Here is a 24,023-nt window from a genome sequence, read left to right as displayed (position 1 = left end):
TTCTTGCCATCCTCTAAAATCACAGATTTCTTTGAGCATTCCATCACCCTTTGAAGAGGTCGATAGCTTGACTCTCCTTTCATTACACGTTTTGGTTCTCTCACTCTTACCCAATCACCTTTCACAATTTGACTTTCTTGTACATGTTTTTGCTTGTCATAGTATCTTTTATACTCCTCTTGTTTTTTTTTTACTCTGATGACAATGTCTTCCAAATTTATCTCTGTATTTCTTTTGTTCATCATCCAAGCTGGCTTAAGTCTGTTTGTAGATAACCTTCCTCTCATCAAGGTAAATGGAACTTCTTCAGTTATTGAATGTGGAGTAACTTTGTATGTGTTGAGAGCCTCCTTGAGTGTCTCTTTCCATGGTAAACCATTTATAATGGCCAATTGGATAATGCCTTTTATGAAGCGATTCATCCTCTCCACCAAACCGTTCCCCATTGGATGATATAAGGCCGTTGTGCTGTGTTTAATGGCTCTATCTTTCAGAAACTTTTGCAATTCCACAGATATGAATTGAGCTCCATTATCAGACACTAACTCTTGTGGTTCTCCTTCTCTGTTAAAGATTTCTTCCAAAAACTTCACAACCTTGATAGCCGACACAGAGTCCTCAACAATACCACATTCCACCCATTTGGACATATAATCCACCAACACTATGAGGAATATTTTTTGTGATTCCAAAGTTTCATATGGTCCAGCTATATCAATAGCCAATTTTGTCCATACTGTACTGGGAATATTCACCGGCTGTAACGGGGTTGTCCTAATCAATTTACTTTTGTCACTTACTGCACATGCAGTACAATCTCTAACCAGAGATTCCATTTCACCCCACATATTAGGCCACCAATAAGCTGTCCTTACTCTTCTTTTTGTCAACATCCTTCCCACGTGCCCTTCATGGGCAATGTCCATAATCCTCTTCCTCAAGTTTGTCGGAGGTATTACACGCTCTCCTCGATATACACATATCTTATCACTAGACAACTCATCTTTAAATCTCTCCCAGTACTTTACATTGTCATCAATATCTTTCCAACCACTCTCAATGGCTCTTCTCAACATTTCCTGTTCCGGGTCACATTCTCTGGCTCTTACCCATTCCTCCTTTGAGAAACTCGGGTGTACTTGAGCTACAATGCAATCCATGTTTTCTTCTTCCATGCCTTCATCTCTGTGCTCACAATCACCCGCAAACTCCTCACACGGCAGGCGTGAAAAGCAATCTGCTACCACGTTGTTTTTTCCTGGAGTGTATTTTATGGTCACATTAAACTGCATGATGATCAGTGTCCATCTCCTTATGCGTGGAGATGTCATGTGAGGATTTTTTGAGTTTAAAACATGGATAAGTGGTTTATGATCCGTTCTAATGTCCACTGGGATGCCCCAAATTAAACTTTTGAAGTGTTCTAATATCCACTTAACCCCAAGAGCTTCCTTCTCTATCGTTGAATAATGTCTTTCAGCACCTCTTAATGTCCTTGAGGCAAAGGCAATGGGAACAATTTCACCTGCTTGTACTTGTTCTAGTACACCTCCCAATCCTATATTACTTGCATCCACTGATATTCTTGTCTTGGCACTTGAATCAAACAACTTTAACACTGGTGCTTTATTGATCAATGTTTTGATTTACTCAAATTCACTCCTACAATCTTCAGACCACATAAACTTCACACCTTTGCACATCAATCTTCTCATTTTCTCAGTTCTATCTGAATAATGGTCAATGAATTTCGAGTAGTATTCTGTTAAACCCATGAAACTCCTGAGTTGGTCCTTGTTTTTTGGATCAGAAATTTTTAGAATGGTGTCTACCAATGATTCCTTTGGCATTATACCATCAGCATTTATCCGATGACCCAAGTATGTTACCTCACTATCCTTGATCTTGCACTTTTCAATTTTTAGTGTCATTCCTTTCTGTTGCAGAACCTGTAGTACACCTAATAACTTCGCATCATGATCTTCTTGAGAAATCCCTGATACCAATATATCATCTTGGAAATAATGTACTCCTTGTAAACCTTCAAATAAATGATGCATTAATCTCTGGAATACAGCGGCTGCTGAAGCCAACCCAAAAGGCATTCTCTTGTATCGAAAAGCTCCCAATGGAGTCACAAACGATGTTAAGTGTCTAGACTCTTCCTCTAATACAACTTGATGATATGCTGACGATAGATCTAACGTCGTAAAATACTTTGCTGGCTTCATGGTGGTCAACATTTCCCCAATGTTCGGCAAAGGATGTCGATCTACCCATATGTTGGCATTTAAGTCTCTTAAGTCCACGCACATCCTGATGGATCCATCCTTTTTTTTTACAATTACAATCGGGGATAACCACTCTGAGCTTTCAATGGGTTCGATGACATCTTGCTTGCATAATCTTTCTAATTCACTCTTCAATGCCTCTCTGGTACCAATGGGTATGTTCCTCACTTTATGTACCACTGGTTTTGCACCTCTTTTGAGTATAATCCGATGTTCAAATCCTTTGAGTAACCCTATTTTATCACTAAATACTTTGGGGAAAGCCTTCGCCAAATTCTCTGCGGTATCACAACTTTTCTCAGTTATGCACAAAATGGGTACATTTTCACCTGGATGAATTCTCATTTTCAAGGATGCTTGTTCCCACCATCCTACTATCGAAAACCCATTCTCAGCCACATACAATCTGCAATATGTTTTCCTCCCTTCAAAATTGAGATGTACCCAAACAAATCCTATAATGTTGATGGGTGTTTTACCATACCCTGTTGCATTTATTCTTGTCATCTGTAGCTCTTCCATTCTTTTCTTCAATACAGTAACATATGTCTCCACATCAACCATCGTATAAGGAGATCCAGTATCCACCATCACTTGTAAAGTTATCCCATCTACCTCCATGGCGACCCACGGTCCCACGTTTTTTTCACCTGGTGCAACAGCTAGTATCTGAACTCTGTCTTCAAGCTGATTCGTGACTGCCACCAAGTTGCTTGGACCACCCATTTCCTCCAATGCCTTTATACTCGTCATTACTGCACCTCTGCCTCTATTGTATCGTCCAGCATTTCTTCCAAACCGGCTATTAAATCTACCTCTTCCTCTATTGTTGCGACACATTTTTCCAAAATGCCCTACATGTCCACATCTGAAACATTCCGCCGACATTGCCGGACAGTCTTTTTCTGCGTTGGCATGTTTATACCATCCACAATTTGAACATCTAGTATGTTGTTTGAACATTCCTGCTCTTTCTTGTCTAGGCCCATTATTTGTCTCTGACCTGACCAATCTCTTAACCATGGCAATTAGTTCGCCTTCCTGGATGTCATGCTGCCCATCCTCCATGTCTTGAACCGATTTGATTTCTACATTCTCCAATTTGTTTTGGACTTCCTTCATGCATTTTTCACCAAGTTCTATTGACCTGGCTATCTCAATTGTCTTGTCCAATGTGGGGTTCTTTGCCTGCCACAAACGTTGTTGAATACGAGGATCTGCCACATGCAACACCATCTGATCCCTCAAATATTCATCCGCTACCCCTGTGAAGGCACAGGTAGCCATCAAACCCCTTAGTGCAGCCAAATATGAGTCTATGCTTTCTCCCTTACTTTGTTTCCTCGTGAAAAATCTGTATCTCTCCAGTACAATATTAGTTTTATTTCCAAAATGTTTGCCAAGTTTGGCAATCGCTGTGTCATATTTCCTAGCTCCACTCGAAGATTCTTCCCAATTCACTTCATCATGTTCCAATTCAGGTAATGTCCTGAAAACTCTTAATGCCTCTGCACCAATGCAACTTAGAAGTGTAGCCTCCTTCTGATCATCACTGTACCTCGAGCCTCCTATTGCCCTCAGATACACTTGGAAATTATCTTGCCACTGTTCCCATGGACAATTTGGATTACCCGGCAATGGCAAAAACTTCACTGGGGCAGATATGGTCTGCATGATGCACTGGTATGCAAAGAAATCTTTTCCTGACAATATTATATCCAGTATGACACTTCACTGGCTGTACTTTGCCTTTTTCTTCTTATTTCGAATTATCAAAGCATCCACTCCTGCACATATTTTAAATTAGTCCAAATGCCCAAAAAATTTTTTTTTTTTTTATTTTTTTTTTTATATCACATAATATCTCCCTCTCTCATCACGTGAACTTCCACTGTAAACCGCTCCTTCCGCACACACGCGGCATGCACTATATTGTTTTCCACTTGATCGCGTGATTCCTTCACCCTTAATGATGCCTTAAAATGGCGGCACGCATAGCACGCTTTGAGGTCCTTTTTTCTAATGCACTAGACGGTTGGTCCGCTCTCGTGCAGCGTCCATATAATGCCGTTCCTAGTGAGTATTAGCATTAACAGTTCTTTATTTGGTTATTTTTTTTTCTTTTTGCGTTGCGCCGCTCACCTCCTTACTTGTTAGCATATTCCCCTCATCGTATTCAGCATTATCACAGCTTCTGGTGACATACGGCATCAATGTTCATTTCATGTATCACACTCCTCACGCTGTGCCCGGGGGCTCTCTCCATGAAAACAACTCCTCGTCGCCAATTGTTATGTATTCCATCCATACATAATTACACCACTAGTCTCAAGTATAGATGGGAATCTTTAGTTTAATTGGAGGAACCCCCGAGGAGGCCAACTTCTTTTCGTTAACATCTTCGTGTATGGTCTCATCAACATTCTGGAACCATACACGAAGATGTTGTCATGGTTACAGAACCTTGTGTGCATGCATTCCTAACATATCCTCACAGGAATGGTAGAATTTTTTTGATTGCGTGTAGATGGAAGAAGCATTTCTTGATTATCGCATTTACTTGTGGTTCTAGGGTTAGCTCATTGTACATTAGGATTCCAAGGTTTCTGACAACTTTGGATGGTGTCAGTGCTGTTTCCAGTTCTGTGGGCCATGGGATGTACGGGTTGCTTCCTTGGTTGTTGGATGTAATCATGAGTTCTGTCTTTCCTGGGTTGATTTTGAGGTTATTAGTATTCATCCATTGGTAGAGTTCTTTGAAACAGTCTATAAGCGTTGTGTTCTCTTCTTGTTCATCGCCGATTTGGTAGATGATTTTGGTGTCATCTGCGTAGTTATAGCAAGTGAAGCTGTGTCTTTTGTTGAGGCTGATTAATGGCATCGTGTAGATGTTGAAGAGGAGTGGGGATAGCAAGGATCCTTGTGGTACTCCACAGGTGGTGTACCCAGGTGCTGATTTTAATGCTTTTATCCATACTGTTTCTGTTCTTTCGGACAAGAAAGATTTAATCCAGAGCAGCGCTGTGTCAGTGATCCTTATTTGGGGTGTTGTGGCGGACTGTGTCGAATGCTGATGGGAAGGTCGAGTAGTATCAGTGCCGAGTATTTGTTGGAGTCTGTGTTGGTCTTAAGGTTGTGATGGGAAGGAGATGAACCTATCCCTAGCTTTAGAGTAAGGCAAATTCCATGAATACATGTGTGATGTGCCTGGAAGAAAGGGGGTGTATTAAGAGACCCTGCACAAACACAATACTATGCAAAATGTAGATTTTTAAACTTAGTGCATGCATATAAACAGATGCCATTTTTGTAGTTATGGTAGAAACATTCAGGCCTGCATGGCTGCGTGGTAGACACAGACCACGAACTAAACGAAGAAACCTGAAAAGGCCCGATCGCTGATGATAAAGAGACCCATGCTGCTAGCCTCCCTTGAAACTTTGCTTTGTTCCACAACTGTTGCCAATACATGTTATCCCAAGAAGGAATGTGCCCTGAAAGGCCGCAACTCAGTACCAGGCGCCTCACAGTGCAAATCTATCACAGCCAGGCCAAATCAGGCCTCTGACCCCCACCCAGCCTACCATGAGTTATGACACCCACAACTGTCCCAGTTCAAGACCCCTGAGTTCTATGATAGTAGGTGACCCCAGACCACCAACCATAAACCCACTGGTCAGAAAAGATCTAAAAGAACATGAACATTCCGCCTTATTTCATAATGACAAGATTTGTAATGCGAGGTACAGGGTGGAATAAATCATAGTCCAAAGCAAGGTTGGAAGCCTTGTGTGCAGACAGTGCGATACTGAATGAGTGAAGAATGTGTGGGTCAGCTTGATCTTAAGCATCCCACTGTGCCAGTCCCTGAGCCTCCCAGGTGCACGCCCTAATGATAGAGCAGAATTCTCTTACACAGCAACTAAATGCAAACTCTTCCCTTTGTTCCCTGGAGATGATGAGCCCAGCAGACCCCACATGATGGAAGACGGACAGAAGGGGCAGGGGCCAATGGCCTTGCATCTTATATGGAGTAGGCTGACCATCTATAGGGTCTCACCAACCAGCCACGTGGGTTTTTTACTGTATATGTTTTCGTCACTGATGAGGATTTATTTCTTTATAACATTGTGCTTTTACCATTTTTCAGCAGAACGTTCTTGAGCAGCATAGTTCTTTGCTGACATAGTATTTTTGGTGTGATTAAAAGTTGTTATCCTTGCAAGAATCTCTTGGCCTTTTTTCCCTAGCGGGTTGTATTTTTTCTGGCGTGAGTGTTTGTGGCCGTGCCTTCAGTTGTCCCATATAGACAGAAGTGCCGTCTCCGTCCCTCTCATGGGTCTGAAGCCGACTTGTGCCTGGTCCAATAGTTGGTGATTTTCTGCGTGTTCCAGTGTTTGTCCGTAGACATAGGTTTCCAATAGTTTTGCTGGATAGGAAATGTTGGAGATTGCTCTGTAGTTTGAGAGATCTTCCAAATCGCCTGTTGTATCTTTGAGGTTGTGCTTTTTTTTTACCTGTGCCACATTAACCAATGCACAGGTCACTTTAATCACAAAAATGACCTGCACATTTCTTGGGAGCTTTGCAGCAGCACAGAAGATGCACCTTGCATACATTCTTGTCAGGAGTGTGCTCCCGACACTAATGCATGACAGGCTTGATCAGCCACGTGAGTCCTGTGTGCATTTCACCAGTTATGGGCCCTTGAAGGGCCTGTTATTGAGAAAGGTCAACACCAGAAATAAAAGCATTTAGGGGATAGAAAAGCAAGTGTAACATCAGAGGTTCAAAACGTTGCTGTCACACCTAAAAGTAAAATGCATGAGAGCGTCAAAAAAACCCTGTCATGTTTTGCAAATCCCCCGGTACTGGATCCCAAAAAATCGCAGAAGGACGTGTCTCCTTTCTGCACCTTTCAAAGTACATCCCATTTGTGAATTCAGGATGTGCTCAGAAATGTGCGGAAATGCCACCTTGCACAAACGTGCAAAGGAATTCGAAAAGGCAACTGAATGTGCACATCTTTGATGCACACATTCAGAGGCCCTTCGAGAGAATGGTGCCATGTTCCATGGCACAACTGACGAGATGTGCTTGTGCATCTCATCACTTCCGCCAAAGAAAGGTTAGAAAATCTGCCCTTTATGGGACAATTTGATGTTAACCCATCCAGTTGTTTATGTTCCTCAAGCTTTGTCCAGGCACAGTGGCCCTACCTGCAGTGACTCTGGGACCTTTGTCCTTGCCTTGACACAGTTACCCTAATTGCACAGCCTGCTGAGTCCGGGGCATAGTGATGCTATTTGATGTGACTATGTACAACTTTTAATCTAATTGGTGTCACTCCATCTAATACGCTTTGCACTACTTTCCAAAGGGAACTTAACTGAAAAATACTTTTTTTTAGGAACCCTAATCCCTCACCACCACACCAGACAGAACTTCATGCAATTCCATCCATGGAGGCCAACGTTCCAGGCAACATTTTGGGAACCTCTTATAACCTTAGCTTCACCTTTGGTGGAATTTTATGAACATTTTTCAAAACTCTTTATAAAAGGCTGTTCTTCGCTGTTAGCTGTGAAAATGCTGCGCTTCATGCCTTTCTATACAAATAGGACGAGCATACTCGTACTCAGCAGTTAAGGGGTTACATTCCTAGGGAGCTTTCCAATGGTTTAATTCCACTATGTATTTGGCTGAGGATTCCAAAATGTGCATACCCATCCAATAAGAACATAAACCCACCTCATAGAACATGCGTTTGCCCTCCCCACAGTGCTGTCATATGCCCCCAAAAACCTTTGTGCAGTGCCTGGCCCCTAACCCACACGGCCGCCATACTCAGCATGGCTTACATTCAACAGCCCTGTAGTCTTAGTATTCTTAGTTGCATGAAGTTTGCACATTATTTGCTAACCTAAAAATCATATCTGTATTTGCTTAAACTTTATGTGTATTGTTATTGCTTTCTAAATAACACTCAATTCATTTTCTAAATTGGCTTAGTTGGCAACTTCTTTTGTCCACGCACAGACCCAGCTCAGACCCAACTTGCGACTCATGAGCGAGAGCCAGATCTTCCGGCTTCACAGACCCAGTACAAAAAACAGAATCTGAGCATACAGACCTCAGGTAAGGCCCATTGCACATCCCAGCCACCCATTATGTCCACTGGGCAGCAGACCTTGTCACATTCTGCCATACCATGGTCCCACAGACCCAGTTAGGGCCCATTAGTCTTGAGAGGGGCCTGCATCCATGGACCCCAAAGGCAGGTGCATAGGCCCAAACACACCAACTAAGACCCATTTTGAGCTCTCCTTGGTTCAACAGGCCCATGCCAGATCCACAGGACCACAGACCCAGCTCAGACCTAGCTAGGGGTAAGTAGACCCCGAGCCATGTGTGCGGGTAAACACAGACTTGGTTCGTAGTCTTCAGTTACACGTGTTCGTGAATAGTGCATGCTTATACAAGACTACACCATCAATACATCTCAACATGTTCTGACTAAAACGTGGTAAACAGAATTCAGCCCAGTAGCCACAAGCAACAGATTCTGACAGCACACAAGGAACACATCAATAACGTTGAAATACAATTGAACATAATGGGCAGCGAAAACACAGACATATGGAATCACAACACACACATGCGGATTATAATTGATCAGAATAGCAAACGCCATGCTTATGTGCTCAGTAACACCTGCCACAGGCCACGTGGTTATTATAAAGAAGACTCGAGATCCGCTAGGCTGGCAAAACTCAGATCTATTATTACAATAGACAAGGATTAAAGAGTCGAACAGGGAGAGGCACTGATAGCGATACTGACTAAGCAGGGATGTGTCTCGAGATAACAGTGTAGAGTATCAAGGAAAACACAATGCAGTGTGAGGGATATTCCAAACCTGCTCGAAAGATCCTCAAGACCCTCACAATTTTCCCAATTGACACCAGTTACCAAGGTTGCATGTCCCTGAATCCACAGTTCCCCAGTGGCTCACACAAAGTCACTCACAGTTCCAGAGTTGTTCAGAGTGGCCAGAGCCCCTTCTGTGGTCGGTGGCAAACGTTGGCCCTCCTGGGCTACAGCGCTCATTGTCCAGATGACCGTTGACTTACTCCTCATCTCTCTCAAGGCGATTTACACTTCGCAGTTACCATAGTTGCACCCTCAACCTGCGGTGGTATGGTTATTTTGGAGCTAGTCTCCGGCTCGGATCGACCAAGAGCCTACCAGCCGCTTTGGCTTCTCAGTGAGTACTCCGGTCTCGGATTCTCAGTGAATCAACCTTCTTGGATTGGGTTTTAATTAACCGTCCTGGCTCCAGTATTCAGTGACCCTGCCCCCTCAAGCTCCCAATGTGCAAATGTTATTTAGTGATTCACTTGTAAGGACCAGTAACAAATCCAAAACCACAGGCCCCCCTATGCAGAGCTCATAGCATGACATGAACATTTGGATCATCGGCTCTGGGTATGGATATTCTGCATGGAGCGAGGTGTAAGGTAAGCTCTTTGTCACGTATTCATGGTGTGGGACCATAATGCCATCTTTGATGGTGTCGATGGTGATGTCATACTTGATGTCATCAATGATGTGATTGATCTGTAATTTCATGAGATGTGTATGGTATAGCAGTGGTCAGCCAAGGAAGTGCTGCTAACCAAAGCTTTTGAATTTCAGTGGTTTTTAGGTTTCACATTTCAACTACAACATCCTTTCAACAAAAATGTTTTCCAATTAATTTCAATGGTTTTTAAAACTGTCGGATGAATATTACAGTACCTATCAAAGTCGTTTCATTATAGTCGATGAAAACCTTTCAGACCCTGCATAGGCATCACAAAATAATAGCTGGCAGCTTTATCGAATTTAACTTTAATTTCCAAAAAGTATTTTGGAGTTCATGCAGATGAAGATGCAAACACGACCTCGCCGAAATATAGTGTTATGCACCAAAGAAAGCTCTGCGATTCCTCTCGTGCCTTGAATGGCATTGTGACTTTGCTGCAAACCATGCACTCATTTTCATAGAGTGCAACAGCTTTCATGAGAGGTCTGCAATGATTAAGTCCATCACAGATCCTCCTCAGCTACCCATTTTCATAGAGCTCGTGGCAATCGGCCACGCAAACACCAATAGGATCCATGACTTTGGTGCAATATTGGGACAGGCAACAGTGCTCCTTCTCACCCCATCCCATCTCCCTTTAAGAGTCAGAGGATGCAAGGGCGGGCATCATTAGTCTCATTCAGATGTTTACTATTCCCTTTGCCTGAAAGACAATATTAGCACTGCATGTGGGTTACCTAGTGTTGTAGTCTGTTCGTTTTCAGGGAAGCAGCTGATGATTCTCCCGTGACGTCAGTCCTGACTCAGCTTCCTGCTATCTTGGGTGCTACTCCTGTGTGGGTGGGGACGGAAGTTCCAACTCCCCACTGGAGTCCACTGGGGGTTGAGGGGCAGTGGCAGAGAACTCTCCAGAGGCCAGGATGGATTGCTGCATTCCCGTGCATGCTGGTCCACTTGGTGGTCAGCACCAGAAGGTCCAATGGTTTGCCACCGTTGGGTTGTGCACAGACCCGTTTCTTGGCTGCAGTTGGTACTCATTTGTCCACGGGGGGGGGGTTTCATGATTGGCACTCTTTTCTGCAATGGACATCCTACTGGTTTTTCCTACTAACCCCCTCAGCGTTCTGTCTCCTCGGCTGGATCTTGTCCAAATCCAGCAGAGGTACTTGACATATTGGAACTGGTCTTGACCTTACAGACTTTTGAGAACAAGCAATCCTGAGTGTCCTTTTCATCACAGGCAGCGACAAGGCCTTTCTGGCATATTAACAGTGCCTACTAACATGTCTCTCCAGCAATACCACCATCCCAGCCCTGCACATACAGAGGTTATCACAGAGGCTTTGAATATGCATAGATGGGGTTATATAGGAGCAAACCGATTCTTCCTGAGGGTCCGAATAGTGTATCAAGCACCTAACAACAGAGATAAGAGTTGCACCACAAAGTATTGTCATGGTTTAAGTCTGCTCCTTTCATAGACCTGGCAGTTTGGTAACTCATTTGGTAACACTCAATGGGTCAGCTCTAAGAAATCTACACAGATGTATTGTTACCATCAGGCTTAATGTCACTGTAGTTTATTTATTTTATTCATGTACAGGCCGTGCTTGGGGATCCAGCACCCATTGCTTTAATAGTAGATAGGGCCGAATTAAAGGAGGCCAATCTAACACATGCAAAGATAGTTCCTGACTAGAAAGCCTGCCAAATCTAGGGATGAAATCCCCGATCAGGGGCTGGGACTGGAAATGGAGAGGCTCTGTGAGAGGGCGTCCTACATTCTATTTCTTCATCAGTATTTGGTTCTATGTAGCACACTTCACCAAAGGCTCTCTTTATTTTCTCATTGCTTCAGTAGAGGGCTGTTTGGAGAGGTGGCCAAGGGGAGGCCTGCTGTATGTCTATAGATTTATTTGAACAAACCACCTTCAAGGCGTTCCTGGTGGTGATGCTCTTCTGTTGGACTTCTAGTAGTGGATAGCAGGAATTCCAAAGCCCTTAGCTTTATTCTTTTATGGATTTGATTCCATGTTTGGCTTGTTGGAATTTAAACTCGACACTGGAGAAGGAAAGCTTGAACTGGCGTTTCTTGCATGGGTGCCATGGTGCACAACACCTTGAATTCATATATGATTTTTACTGGGAGCCAACAAACTGATTCTAAGGTCTGTAAGATGCGATTAAATTCCCTTATGCCTAGTTGGAAAGGAGTCACTTACTCAGGTGCACATGATCCAATGAAATTATGAAAGTGACCCAATTATAATGCAGCCCGACAGCACACAGGGCACAACACTGTTCATAATGGCTGCAGAAGAGTATAGCAGTCTGCCCTGAGGAAACCCCTCTTCGGGAAGACAGGTCACCACCCATCAGTAGCAATAGATAAATAGGAAGCACAATCAGAAATGGCAGGGAATAACTCCCTCTCTCTCCCATCTGTTCTGGTTTCTCAGCACTCTACTGAGACTCTGGATTACCTGCTAGACACACTCAGACAGCAGGCAACTAACTGATGGTTGGCAAAGTAGAATATCAGACAACGTAGAAGAGTGCATCGCTCTACTGGGCATAGATAGTGGAAAGTAGTGCAGCAGAAAGACACAGACAGAAGCAACGGTGGAATTAAGAAGCCATGAGTTGGGACAAGCAGAACTAGAAAATTCCAGCTGCTGTATGCAGAGGAATGGAGAATGCCAGCCAGTGTATGCAGAAGAATCAGGCCACCCCAGCCAGTGTTTGCATAACCCACAGGAAAGTAAGGTATGACAAGGGCAGGGAGCATGGCGAGGAAGAGCAGGAAGGTGTAAGGATCGAAAAGATGTATCAGAAAGTGGAGTAGCACGGAAATGTTTGAAGATCAAAGGTAACGTGCAGCATGACATGCTGGTTAGTAAGCTACACATGTACAGGGCAAGGGGCGACTGGCCATTAAATAAGCACATAAAGCCAAAAAGGCTGCTGATAATTATGTCAAGGCACAGCGCCACGTTGTGTTAACCCTCTCCGAGCCGGCCTTGCCTTTTAGCGACCATCTGAAAACTTTGACAGCCAGGCATAGTCTACTGCCTTTTTCTGAACAAGCTGTAGTTTTCGTAGCTGTGTTTGGGTAGGCCGTGTGTATGATAATACAAATATCTAATTTCCACTTTTCCCAAGATCTGATAAATTACACCCGGAGTACCTTTTTAGTCATAATTATCACAAGGAGCTTTTCTTGGCAACTGCTTTCATCACTATTCGAAAAAGGGGAAGAATCAAGGATGGGTGGAAAAAAGAAGCAGATGTAGAAATTGCAAGGGGCAAAGACAAGGAAAGGGCAGTGGAAGAATTCGATTCATCTTCTGGCATCAGCTAAACAAGGGCTCACGATATGAAACATAACAGCAAAAAGAAAGCATTGGGTTTACAGGACTTGAAATTACGATTCTCGTTAGCAGCTTCTTCTAGTAAAATTGTGTGGTCCTTTTTATAGCCAATAATGTTTCAAAATAATCTATAGGAGTGTGCGCAGGGGCCCGTTTTGAAGAATAAATAGGACATGACTTTCCTGGTAAGATCTAATGATTTAAATCTGTGAAATACTTGGGTACTGGTGTCTGCAAAGATAAGCCATACTGGCTGGTAACTACCCGCCAATAGAGGTAATGGTCCCAGTGAAACAAGGGCATTACCAACGAAGATGGGCCATTACAATTCTGGTGATGCCTAGCCCTGTAAACATAACATTATTGCCATTAAACATTCGTTACATTAGCTATGCTCACCAAGCATCACCTCATGCAAGGAAATACAGCCCAAATAAAGATGGCCGCCATAGAAATGAGCAAAGGCGACAAGGCCGTTTTCACTTTATCGGCCGACACAAGCAGTTTTGGGGGAAAGCCTGGGAGTGAGTGGAATTGATTAGAAAAGAGGGCCAGGTGAAGCAGGGGTTTCAGGCTTATGGGGTGGGCACAGAGGCATAGGGGAGGCCGGTAGCAGGGGAGTTCTTGAGCAGCGGTCCAACCATGGAACACAGACATTTCCATATATACCTGTTAGGATTTAACGTACCTGCAGGTTTCAGGCCCCTACACATTTCTGTATAGAATCTTCTATCATATCCATCACAGTAAAGCCATTTGTCCTCTTTGAATTCAAGACCATCTGAGAAGGTATATGTCCCCTGAAAAGCAAGGTGGAAAATAATTTGGAGTATAATAGGAGGCCCTGTCACTAGCAAATGTTACCTTGCATAAAACAAATACAATATAGGTTTATCAGTTATAGCTAAGTTTACAACTTCATATCCAGTGACATTCTTTCGGTAAGCGGCGATTTGATCTATTACAAAGATGTGATTAATTATTCAATGATCACTTATTCACCCTGTGTCCTTTCAAACTTGCCTCCCTCATACGGCTCGCAGGTGGCAGAACTCATTAGCCTTGTTAGCGGTTTAGGGATGACAGATTCACATTCTGTCATTAATTATACATTTACAAAAGTATCAAGAACTTGGAAAAAATGCAAAGAAAAAGCAATAAGATATAAAATTTAAAAAATGTGTTTCTCACAATTCAAGCAATCAATCGATAATGTATTTCAGGAGCCAGACCATAAAAGCATATACAAAACAGTCAATTTGAAGCAATATTAACATTCAGTGTGTTATTAAAGATACAAAGGAGCCCGTTTTAAATTCTAGAATTATGACTTTGATAAATATAACATTAGACCTGAAGGCAAGCGTCCCCAACCAGCACGATCCTCCCCGCAATGAGAGACAGTGATAGACTCTCCCAGAGTGGGAATAAGGCCAAGACAAAGTGCGGGTGAGCGTAAATGGGAGTTTATCAATCAGAATAGGGCATGCAAAGAACTCTGCAAACTCCAAGAGCGCTCTGCCTGACAATAGCAAAGACAGGCGTATATATTCACAAAAAACGTCATCAAAACCTACACACTATAGGGGGCACAAGTTCAATGGGATTGGGTGGCGACGACTAGCTATAGGTGTTGCTGTGATGTGGGTGGTCTTGGCTGGAGGACGTCACTGGTCAACCTCGTGGGTTGGGCTGGGCCTGGCGGGTCAGCTGGGTCCATCCGGGCGGTGTTGTTGTGCCACTATGGCCAGTGTCAGAGATGAATGTCTTTTCCTGACTTCTTTGCCCTAGGCCATGCACACCACAGTCATTCAGTCATTTGCAATATTATTCCTTTTAGTAAATCTCCCAATAGGTTATACTACAGGTTAATGCAACACAGGAGGAATGCACCTTGAGAGGGGTTTGATGGCGATTCATCAGTACATGGTTACCAGTGTCCTGTTGACCGGGTACCATAGGTCGTGGGGCTGGGTCTCAGGGCATGGGACAGGCGGTACATGTCCTCCTGTCTTGTTAGAAGTCGTTATGAATGTGTTGCTGTAATGTTGCCATAATATTGGGTGACCTAATTTTACAGGGGCCATTTAACCTAAGGTGATCCGGTGGGTTGTGGGGTGTAGAGGAGGGCGCCTCTGGAGTTGTGTATTCAGGCGGAGGTTTACTGCTGGGCTGTAAATAATGCAGGTGGCGGGTCATGGCCTTGGGTGCTGCAGAGGGAGCTACAAATCTTTGAAGCGGCTCCAGCCTAGTTGGGGGAGGTGGAGATGTGCGGCGCGGGCCTCTGCTCTCTCGTCTGGCAGGCTTCTCAGGGAGGGAGGGGGAATGGCCTTGCACATATTCACAAAGGTATCTTCCTCGTGTGTTGCCAATTTTAGGTGAAAGCATCATAAACATTCGAATACTATACAATACTCATTGAATCATTCCAAAGCTTACATTTTAACTTTGCTAAATGCCTCTCAAATATAGCCAGTCCGAGCACATTATTTGTACACTATGTTTTAACAACTACAACATTTTAGTATATGCATATACATTTACAGTACGTGAGGTAGTAGTGAGGTTGGTGGAGCACATAGAAAACGACTCGCCACCGTACGTGACGGTAGTGGCACATAAGGGGCTTGGACATACACACATGAAGGGTCCATTCTCGCACGTCCTTCACACAAGCCCTCAGTATGGTTGCATTTGTCTTTCTTTGCACTCTAGCAGCATTAGTTTGGTTATGGCGCGGGACCGTGGGGTGTAAACCTTTCAATGATACGCATAGCAAATAACCCCCAGGGACGCTTCTACTATTTGTACATAACTGCAGTGGTGTGGGTGCTTCATTGCTAATGCCATGTGAACATGCATTCTGTCATATCTATATGTTTTACAGGTTTTCTAATCAAAGAGGTTTGTGGAGAAAATGCGCCCATCTCAGGTAGTTTTGGCATTAGTATTTGGGAACTTTTGCTTTTATCCGAGGGCCATTTTACAGTTCTTTTTTCCACCCAGGCTCTGCTGGCCGGGTCATGTTGGGAGCAGTGATACACTGCGGAAGGTGAAATGTTACAGTGTTGGTATCTTACACTAGCTCATGTCCGTCTTGTCCGTGGGAACGGGCTCACAGCGGATCTGCCAGGGAGCTGTGGCCACAGGGATAATTGAAACTCTCTAAAGGTGGGGGCCGCGCTGCAGTGCGCCGAGCTCACACCATCTTTATTAGACAAAATGGTTCCTGAGGCCTGGCTAAATTCAATATGTTTGGGCAATGCCTTCAGCAGGTGAGCCATCCACCACCTGGGCCCTGGTGGTAAAGAGGGGACGCTTGATGAGCCATGGCCCTCACCTGGGGAGGGGATGTAGGCAAGGGGGGTCTTTTGGACCAATCCTCCCCTACAGACCTTACAAATACATTCAAAATCCAATCGTTTAAAATTTAAAAAATCTAAGTAAAATAGTTTTCGGAACGTGAAACCAAGGTTTATATAGAAAAGATACTGCAAATACAGCAGACTGAACTGAAATTGGCTTACATAAAATCAAGACTCTTATTGTCCTCCACTGGGAGCTGCTAATAAGTATTAGTACCCGGCATGGCGAATCCACGGGATACACTGCAAGTGGAGTGGCTCGTTTCCGAGCCTTACCACAGTGTAATACCATGGACGCACTTCCGTGCATTCCGTGCCGGGTACACTTTTTTTTTTCAAGGCGACCTTGGAAAGGGAGAAGGGACTACGCATAGCCACGTCTCCCTTTTCCAAGGTGGCCTTTTTATTTTTCTCCCATTCATTAATACGGAGCAAGTTGGCCCAAAATGGCACCATGTTGCTCCGCAGTAATGAAGCAGTACGCGCATTCTAGTGTTCCTAGAATTAATGCGTACTGCGACAAAACCTTTTCAAATGGCAAAAGAAATGCCGCTTGAAAAGATTTTGTCATCCATTAGTGTTCTGGAGCTGAAAACTCGGGAAAACTAGTTTCCCGAGCCTGCAGACCCCGGAATACTAATGGCAATTAGCCCCTCGAAGGCGGACAAATACCACCTGCGGTAATGCCCCCGGTGCCTTTGTTAAGACCCTCGCTATGCTCGGGCCTGTTACTATGGGCCCCGGGGGCATAAACTTGGGCGGTATTGGCCTGCCGTTTTAGTGCCACATAAACCAATGTTTCCAAATTTCTCTGAACGTTGGACAGAGGAATACAAATTATGTTAAAGATTCTTTTTGATACAGACACAAATGAAAACAGTTAGCAGGTCCAGCTCACCAGCTCTTTGTTAATTCTGCTACAAGAAGAACATTGAACTGTATTTATAATAAAGTGCTCCTTCGCCTATAGGCCAAATACAGGCTAAAAAGGGTTCAATATGAAGTGTAGCCTTAAAACTCAGATACTTTCACATGTCTACTTTGGCTTTCTGTTCAGGAAATCTGCATTTCAACTAGATGCAAATCAAGTTCATTTTTAATTGCATCTATCAATTGGTCTGTTACCACTATGGTCCCGCTTACCAGATCAAAATTCAATATTTCCTATAAATCCTGCACATGATTAAATAATTTCTAGAAGCAGCCCCCACATGGTCTTAAGATGTCCAACAGAGCTTCCTTACATGGTTTCAAAAATCTGCGCTTTTGTAAATACTACTAACACATTCAAGTTTTAAGGAATGCTCAAAGATCAGTTACTTTGTGGTCTGTCTACAAATATAAACATATTATACCAGCCAGGTACCCTAACCGTCCAATTGTTTATGCATACACTCTGCACTTCATTTCTAGTAGGAGTTCACAATAAATGCCTCACTAAATTCCCAATTCAAACACCAAAAAGAAAGAATAATCCTTTTCTTTCATACATTTGAATATGGGGTGGGAATTTATTTGCCCATCTCCTCCATTATCTTTATTTCATTGTTATTTCATTTTTTCAGACTTTCAAAAATATGTTACTTATTCCCACATGTTTCTATACATAGTGACAAAAAAGCATAATCTTGAAGGTAGCAAAAGATTCTTTCACTCCTATCAACCAATATATAATACATTTTTTACAGGACAGTGAACAAACAATGGCGTGGTACACACTTGTGGAATACATGGAAACAACAGTCAAATGTGGAGGAAAATGCATAAATCCTGTTTTTAGTATATAAACACTGGTACTTCATTTTACATAGTAGAACATATTAATGACCCAGACAAACTATAATTTGGACCAAATATAACCTCTGCTTTGCCTGGGAAGTATCAATCCAGGAACATAAAAGACACATAAACCAATACAAACGATGACCAGATCTTAGAACATGGGCACATGGACTAAATTATACTCTGTCTGGGTCACTAATATGTACGTAAGGATTATTCTTTCTTTTTGATGTTTGAATTGGGGACTTTTGGGGAGGACATGAGCAGTCCCTATGAAATCTAATGCAAAGATGATCAAGAAAATGCACTTGATTCAGTATATCACAATTAATAGATAACATTGGCTAATTAGCAATGTGTCATGTGGCAAACCATAACATAACCATAACCATAACCATTACTTGAACTAACTACTAAGTTTCTTTCTACATAAAAAAAAAACTGCAAACAGTATTCGAATTTTAGCAGATAATGTTTTTGATACTACAATGTCTTCATCTGGAAAAACAGGGTGGGCGTTTTTTTTTTTGATTGAGTTCCAGATTCAAGATTTGAAATTCTTTTCGATAGGTCATTAATGAACAGTATAAATAGTACAGATACAGGATTCTAGGATTCATCGACACGGGATCTGATGCGAAATGCATTTGTAGTTTTGCCACATCTCACAAATGCCATATTATCGGGGTACAATCTCTTGACAGCTAATAAAATATTAAGTAGGACCCATATCTAGGTTAGCACTCTCCATAGAATGGTATGATTGACAATGTCAAAATATGTTTCCAAATCAATAAAAGCCAAATACAGCACTTATTGTTTCCTTGTAGTTGTGGTATTTCAAGAATATCAGTAAAACTTTACCATACACCTTTGAGAGACCATCGAAAAGAGATATTGGTCTAAAGTTGCATGGGGAGAATCCATTTCCTTTTTTGTGCATGGGTACTACTTCTGCCTGGGCCAAGGTTGGCAGGACCTGTCCAGAAATATTGATTTGATTATAAAGGAGTGTTAAGAAGGCTATCCATAGCTGTGGTTTGTCCATACAAAGATCAATTTGGGGGTTATCTGCTCCTATTACTCTTGCCTTTTTTGAGCCATGACAGCCTTTTCCTCATTTTCTGTCAGAAATAAAGTAGTACTAGGCTCTGGGCAGGGCCTCTTCAAGCCCTACACCGAAAGATCCTTCAAATTCTGAATAATACAATTTGCTGAAGTGATCAAACTATTCCTCTTTAGGGATCATCATTTCAAGGTTTTAAGATTCATTCTAATTCATGACCATATACTACATGATCAAATGCCATAACAAAATACGGTCTTTCAGAGATGATGCCTGTTTAAGCGCACCCCATTTTCAAACCACCAGGTCTTTTTTGTCCTTTCACAGTACCGTTTTGTTATCTGAATATAATGTATCATTTGTGTCGCCATCATACACCATACAGTTGTTGAAAGCTACCAATAATCTCTATTTAGCTTTCCAATACTCAATATCATACCAGGAACCCTATATACGTTTAGACTGCCATATTACCTTGACTGGCTTAGTCACAAAAGGTGTAATTCTATGACAAGACCGGAGGCGATCATTATGCTTAACTTCTTTAATACTGCTTAAAACACAGCTCTTCAAATCATGTTCATTTCTTTTTTTTCAATAGAAGTAAAACAAACTCAAAACTTTATCCAACATGGATCATTTAAACCAGACTAAGCCATGTCTCTACTACATGTCCCATGAGGTTTCAGGTATCCTGTAGTCCCAGCCACAGTGTGAACCACCAATAGGACTCCCTTCCATAGTATAAGTCCTCCTCTGACTAGGTGATTTCCTCTTCTTTTCTGTTGCTCTGCCTGAACTCGCATTAACAGTCTTTCTCTTAACAACTGGTATCTTCATTCCTGCCTTTAAGTAGCGAGGGTTACCTCTCTCGGCTATAACATTGCATCACTCTCTTGAGTTTTTCAGCTCTATGAAAAAACAAAATAGATATGTTAGGGTGGGGAATTTTCTGCCTATTCTCAAATGAAAAACATCACATTAATATCATAGCTGCCAAATGCTTATAAGCGACATTCCCTCAGGGAGGGATTATGATCGCCTGCGTGTCTTTAATAGAATCAAGACTTCCTGCGCTATGCGCTTTGGCAATCTTCATTCTATGACAAGACCGGAGGCGATCATTATGCTTGTTCAAAGCTTTCAATCACTGCAGATGCAATGTTCGCTAGTGGCTTAAAATAGAAGGTTCTGAAAACTGAATCACTAGACCAGTCTGCTGCCTTCAAGATCTCTTGCAGCGGAACTTCAGCTGCGAAACCTCACGAAGCCATGGATCCCCTGGTCGAACGAGCTCCGAAAACAGAGATGTCTATGCCTGCTAGCTCCATAATTTCTTTTACCCATCGTTCAATGGTAGCTGGGGCTACGGCTCTATAAAGCTTTCTTCGCGCAATGAGAAGCTGAGTGACATTATGGGGTCTGACCGCTGCTGTTGCTGCTTCGTAACACTTAATGCATCGCGCTACGCAGAGCTTGCTGTTGTCTGGGAAATAGGGGTAGTTAATCACCTAAGAATTTGTCTTGGTACACTGCGCCAGGTTAAACGCTATGCCTTCTGGATAAAATATTTTCCTGTCAATCTCTAAGGCTTTCACGTCTGATACTCTCCTGCAGGAAATCAAACAGAGTAATGTGGCTAGCTTCCCTGACAGTTGCCTGTTCGATAGTAGGTCGTTCCGAGGCCACTGTTCGAACAATTGTAAAACTTTGGTAATGTCCCAAAGCGTTGAATATCTAGGTAAAGGCGGTTTAGTAAGTTTTACTCCCTTAAGGAGTCTAGTCACTGCTGGATGTTCACCCACTGGATTTCCGTCTATGTGCCTACTGTCCTGAAAGCTTTCCCACTAGCTATCAATGATGCTAGGAAATTTAGTATATGTTCTATAGGAGCTCAAACGGGAGAAACACTCCTCCCCCTGCACCATCTGACCCAGGCTTGCCAAGCGGAATCATAGCTCCGGATTGTGGATGGAGCCCACAATACCTTGATAAGCTCTGTAGCTTGCTCTGAAAGCCCTGCAATATTCCATGGAAATATTTTACACAGTGCAGTTTTTCATCAAGGGGATTACATGATAATATTAAGGTGCTACCAAGAAGAGGTCCTCCGTTTCAGTCTGTAGTATTGATAACAGTTTATTTATTTATTTATTTATTTAAGTACAATGAATTGCAGACACTTTGTCAACAATATTTTTTTATTTTATTTATTTATTTTATTGTTTAAAGCATGGACCTAGCTCGAGAGCAGCAGAGTGTGGGCAGCCAGCATTTGGGCTGCCATATTTTAAAAGTAGCGCAGTACTTTGAGGTTTGTACATCGGTCTGTGCATCCCTGGAATTAGTCCGTGGTCAGGTGATGTTGAAAGAGCCATGTTTTGAGACATTTGCGAAATTGGAGCATTGTGGGGGCATTCCAAACTGAAAACGGGATCGAGTTTCAGAGGGTGGGTGCATGACAAGGGATAACTTACTTCCCTGTAATTATTGTTCTCCCGCATGGGTCTGGCATGGATTCACATGCTCTTGAATATGCCCCTGTTGTCAGGCTGGGAATCCTCGGAAAAAGAAAAAAACAGTTCACTTTCACTTAAAACTGTATTTCTCCTCTAACCCAATCACTGTCCTCTGGGTCATACTGCCCCCATCCAATGGCAGTCCTCTCCGTAAGCCGCAGAGGGTTTGGAGGGAGGGTTTGCATGTGAATCCATACCATACCCATGCTGGAGGACACTAGTTACAGGTAAGTAACTTAAACCTTCTCCAGCATGGGATCTGGCATAGATTCACATGATCAAGGATAACAAGTGCATAGCAGTACAACATTACACAACCACGGGAGGTGGCAAGGCTCAACAGGAGCAATTAACTCTTACCTGACAATCAGATCCAATTGAATGCAGTTAAGACCAAGCTCATTCTGTTCGGACCAAGACATTTACTTAACTCTGCTAAGGAACTGCCTATACCGACCCTCCTAGGAACCAATCTTAGGTTTGTTTCCAAGGTTAAGAACCTGGGTTGTGTGTGGCAGGATAACCTTGGCAGCGAAGGCCAGGTTGGAGCCAAGGTTCAGGCAGTATATTACTCTCTAGGACTTTTACAGCACATACTCCCTTACATTCCTAATAATGATCATGCCTTTGTGCTAGGTTCCTTAACAAATGCACATCAGGATTATTTTAACAGCCATCTGATGGGCATCACGTCTAAACAAGTACAGAGGCTTCAAAAAGAGGTAATCAGAATGATCTTCAGGCTGGACAAAACAGCCCATGTCTCCCCTTCTCGTCGTGCCTTGCACTGGTTAGCAGTGGAAGAGCACATCAGATTTAAGGTGGCTTGCCTTATCTTTAACTGCTTGAATGGACTGGCTCCAGCATATTTGAGAGACAAGATTCAATGCTATCTACCATCGAGATGCTTACAATCCAGCGACTGCCTGTGTCTGTCTATTCCCCCTTCAGCTTGTACATCAAGGGGAGATAGAAGATTTGCTACGTCTGAATATACTTTTCCAGCTGTGCCACTATACGGTTGGTCCATCATGAGCGCTATATAAATGCACAAACGCAAAAAATACAAAATACCTCTGGAATAGGCTCACCTGAACAGGTCGCGTAGCACTACTTGGATAACTCCGGACTCCTCCCTGGAATCGCTGTCGACGCAGTAGAACTTCATGAAGGTTTGTGAACTTCCATGTAGCAGCCCTACAAATGTCCAGCAGTGGCACACCAGACAGGAACGCCATCGTCACAGCGATCGCTCTGGTGGAGTGGGCTCTCAGACAGCCGGGCAGTGGTCGGTTCGGCAACCGATAACAGAGCGTGATGGATGCAGCTGGAGAGCTACTTTGAAATGGAAGCCTTAGACAAGGTCTTCCCATGGTTCACAGGACCAAAGTTCACAAACAGTTGTGAAATCCTCTGAAAACTCTTTGTGCGTGTCACGTAGAACTTCAGGGTACAAGCAACGTCCAGTGAGTGCGAAGCCCTTTTCCGCTGGTGACAAAGGTTTCTGGAAAAAAACAGGTAACACCAAAGGCTTGTTGAGGCGGAATTCGGACGGAACCTTCGGCATGAAAGAAGCATGCGTATGCAGCACCACCCTCGATACGTGGAAAGTCAGGTACGGTTGCTTGCAGGATAGTGCCTGGATCTCACCTACCCTTCTGGCAGAGGTGATGGCCACAAGGAAAGCCGTTTCCCACGAGAGAAACTTGAGTGGGGCCTGATGCAAAGGCTCGAAGGGAGGCCCCCCCATGAGCCTTGTGAGAACCACGTTCAGTTTCCAAGCCGGGCCAGAGCATTCATCGGCGGGACAGATGTGAAAAGTCCTTTGAGAGACTCCTTGATGAGTCAGTGGGGCCAAAGTGAAATTCTTCCTGGTGACCTGTTGTAGCAGGAGATAGCTGCCAGATGTACCTTTATGGAGGTGTGCACCATTCCGGCCTTGGCCAAGGATAGCAAGTACGGAAGGATCTGTGGGGCCATGACCCTCAGAGGGGTAATCTTCTATGACCAGCACCACGTAGCAAAACGCTTCCACTTGTGA

At 43.3% G+C, this 24,023-nt stretch overlaps 1 protein-coding gene across 1 annotated transcript in view; it reads right to left on the bottom strand.

The window, feature by feature from the left end:
* Nucleotides 1–24,023, bottom strand: part of MORN5 (MORN repeat containing 5) — a 246,329-nt gene that overhangs the window by 130,784 nt on the left and 91,522 nt on the right. Inside the window, exon 3 of the mRNA XM_069609651.1 lies at nucleotides 13,939–14,050. Within this exon, the coding sequence (XP_069465752.1) occupies nucleotides 13,939–14,050 (112 nt within the window). The remainder of the gene's footprint in view (nucleotides 1–13,938; nucleotides 14,051–24,023) is intronic.

Source organism: Ambystoma mexicanum, chromosome 8 (assembly GCF_040938575.1).
Source record: "Ambystoma mexicanum isolate Mex_15411 chromosome 8, UKY_AmexF1_1, whole genome shotgun sequence".
NCBI lineage: Eukaryota > Metazoa > Chordata > Amphibia > Caudata > Ambystomatidae > Ambystoma > Ambystoma mexicanum.
This window is presented reverse-complemented; position numbering and strand designations above follow the sequence as displayed.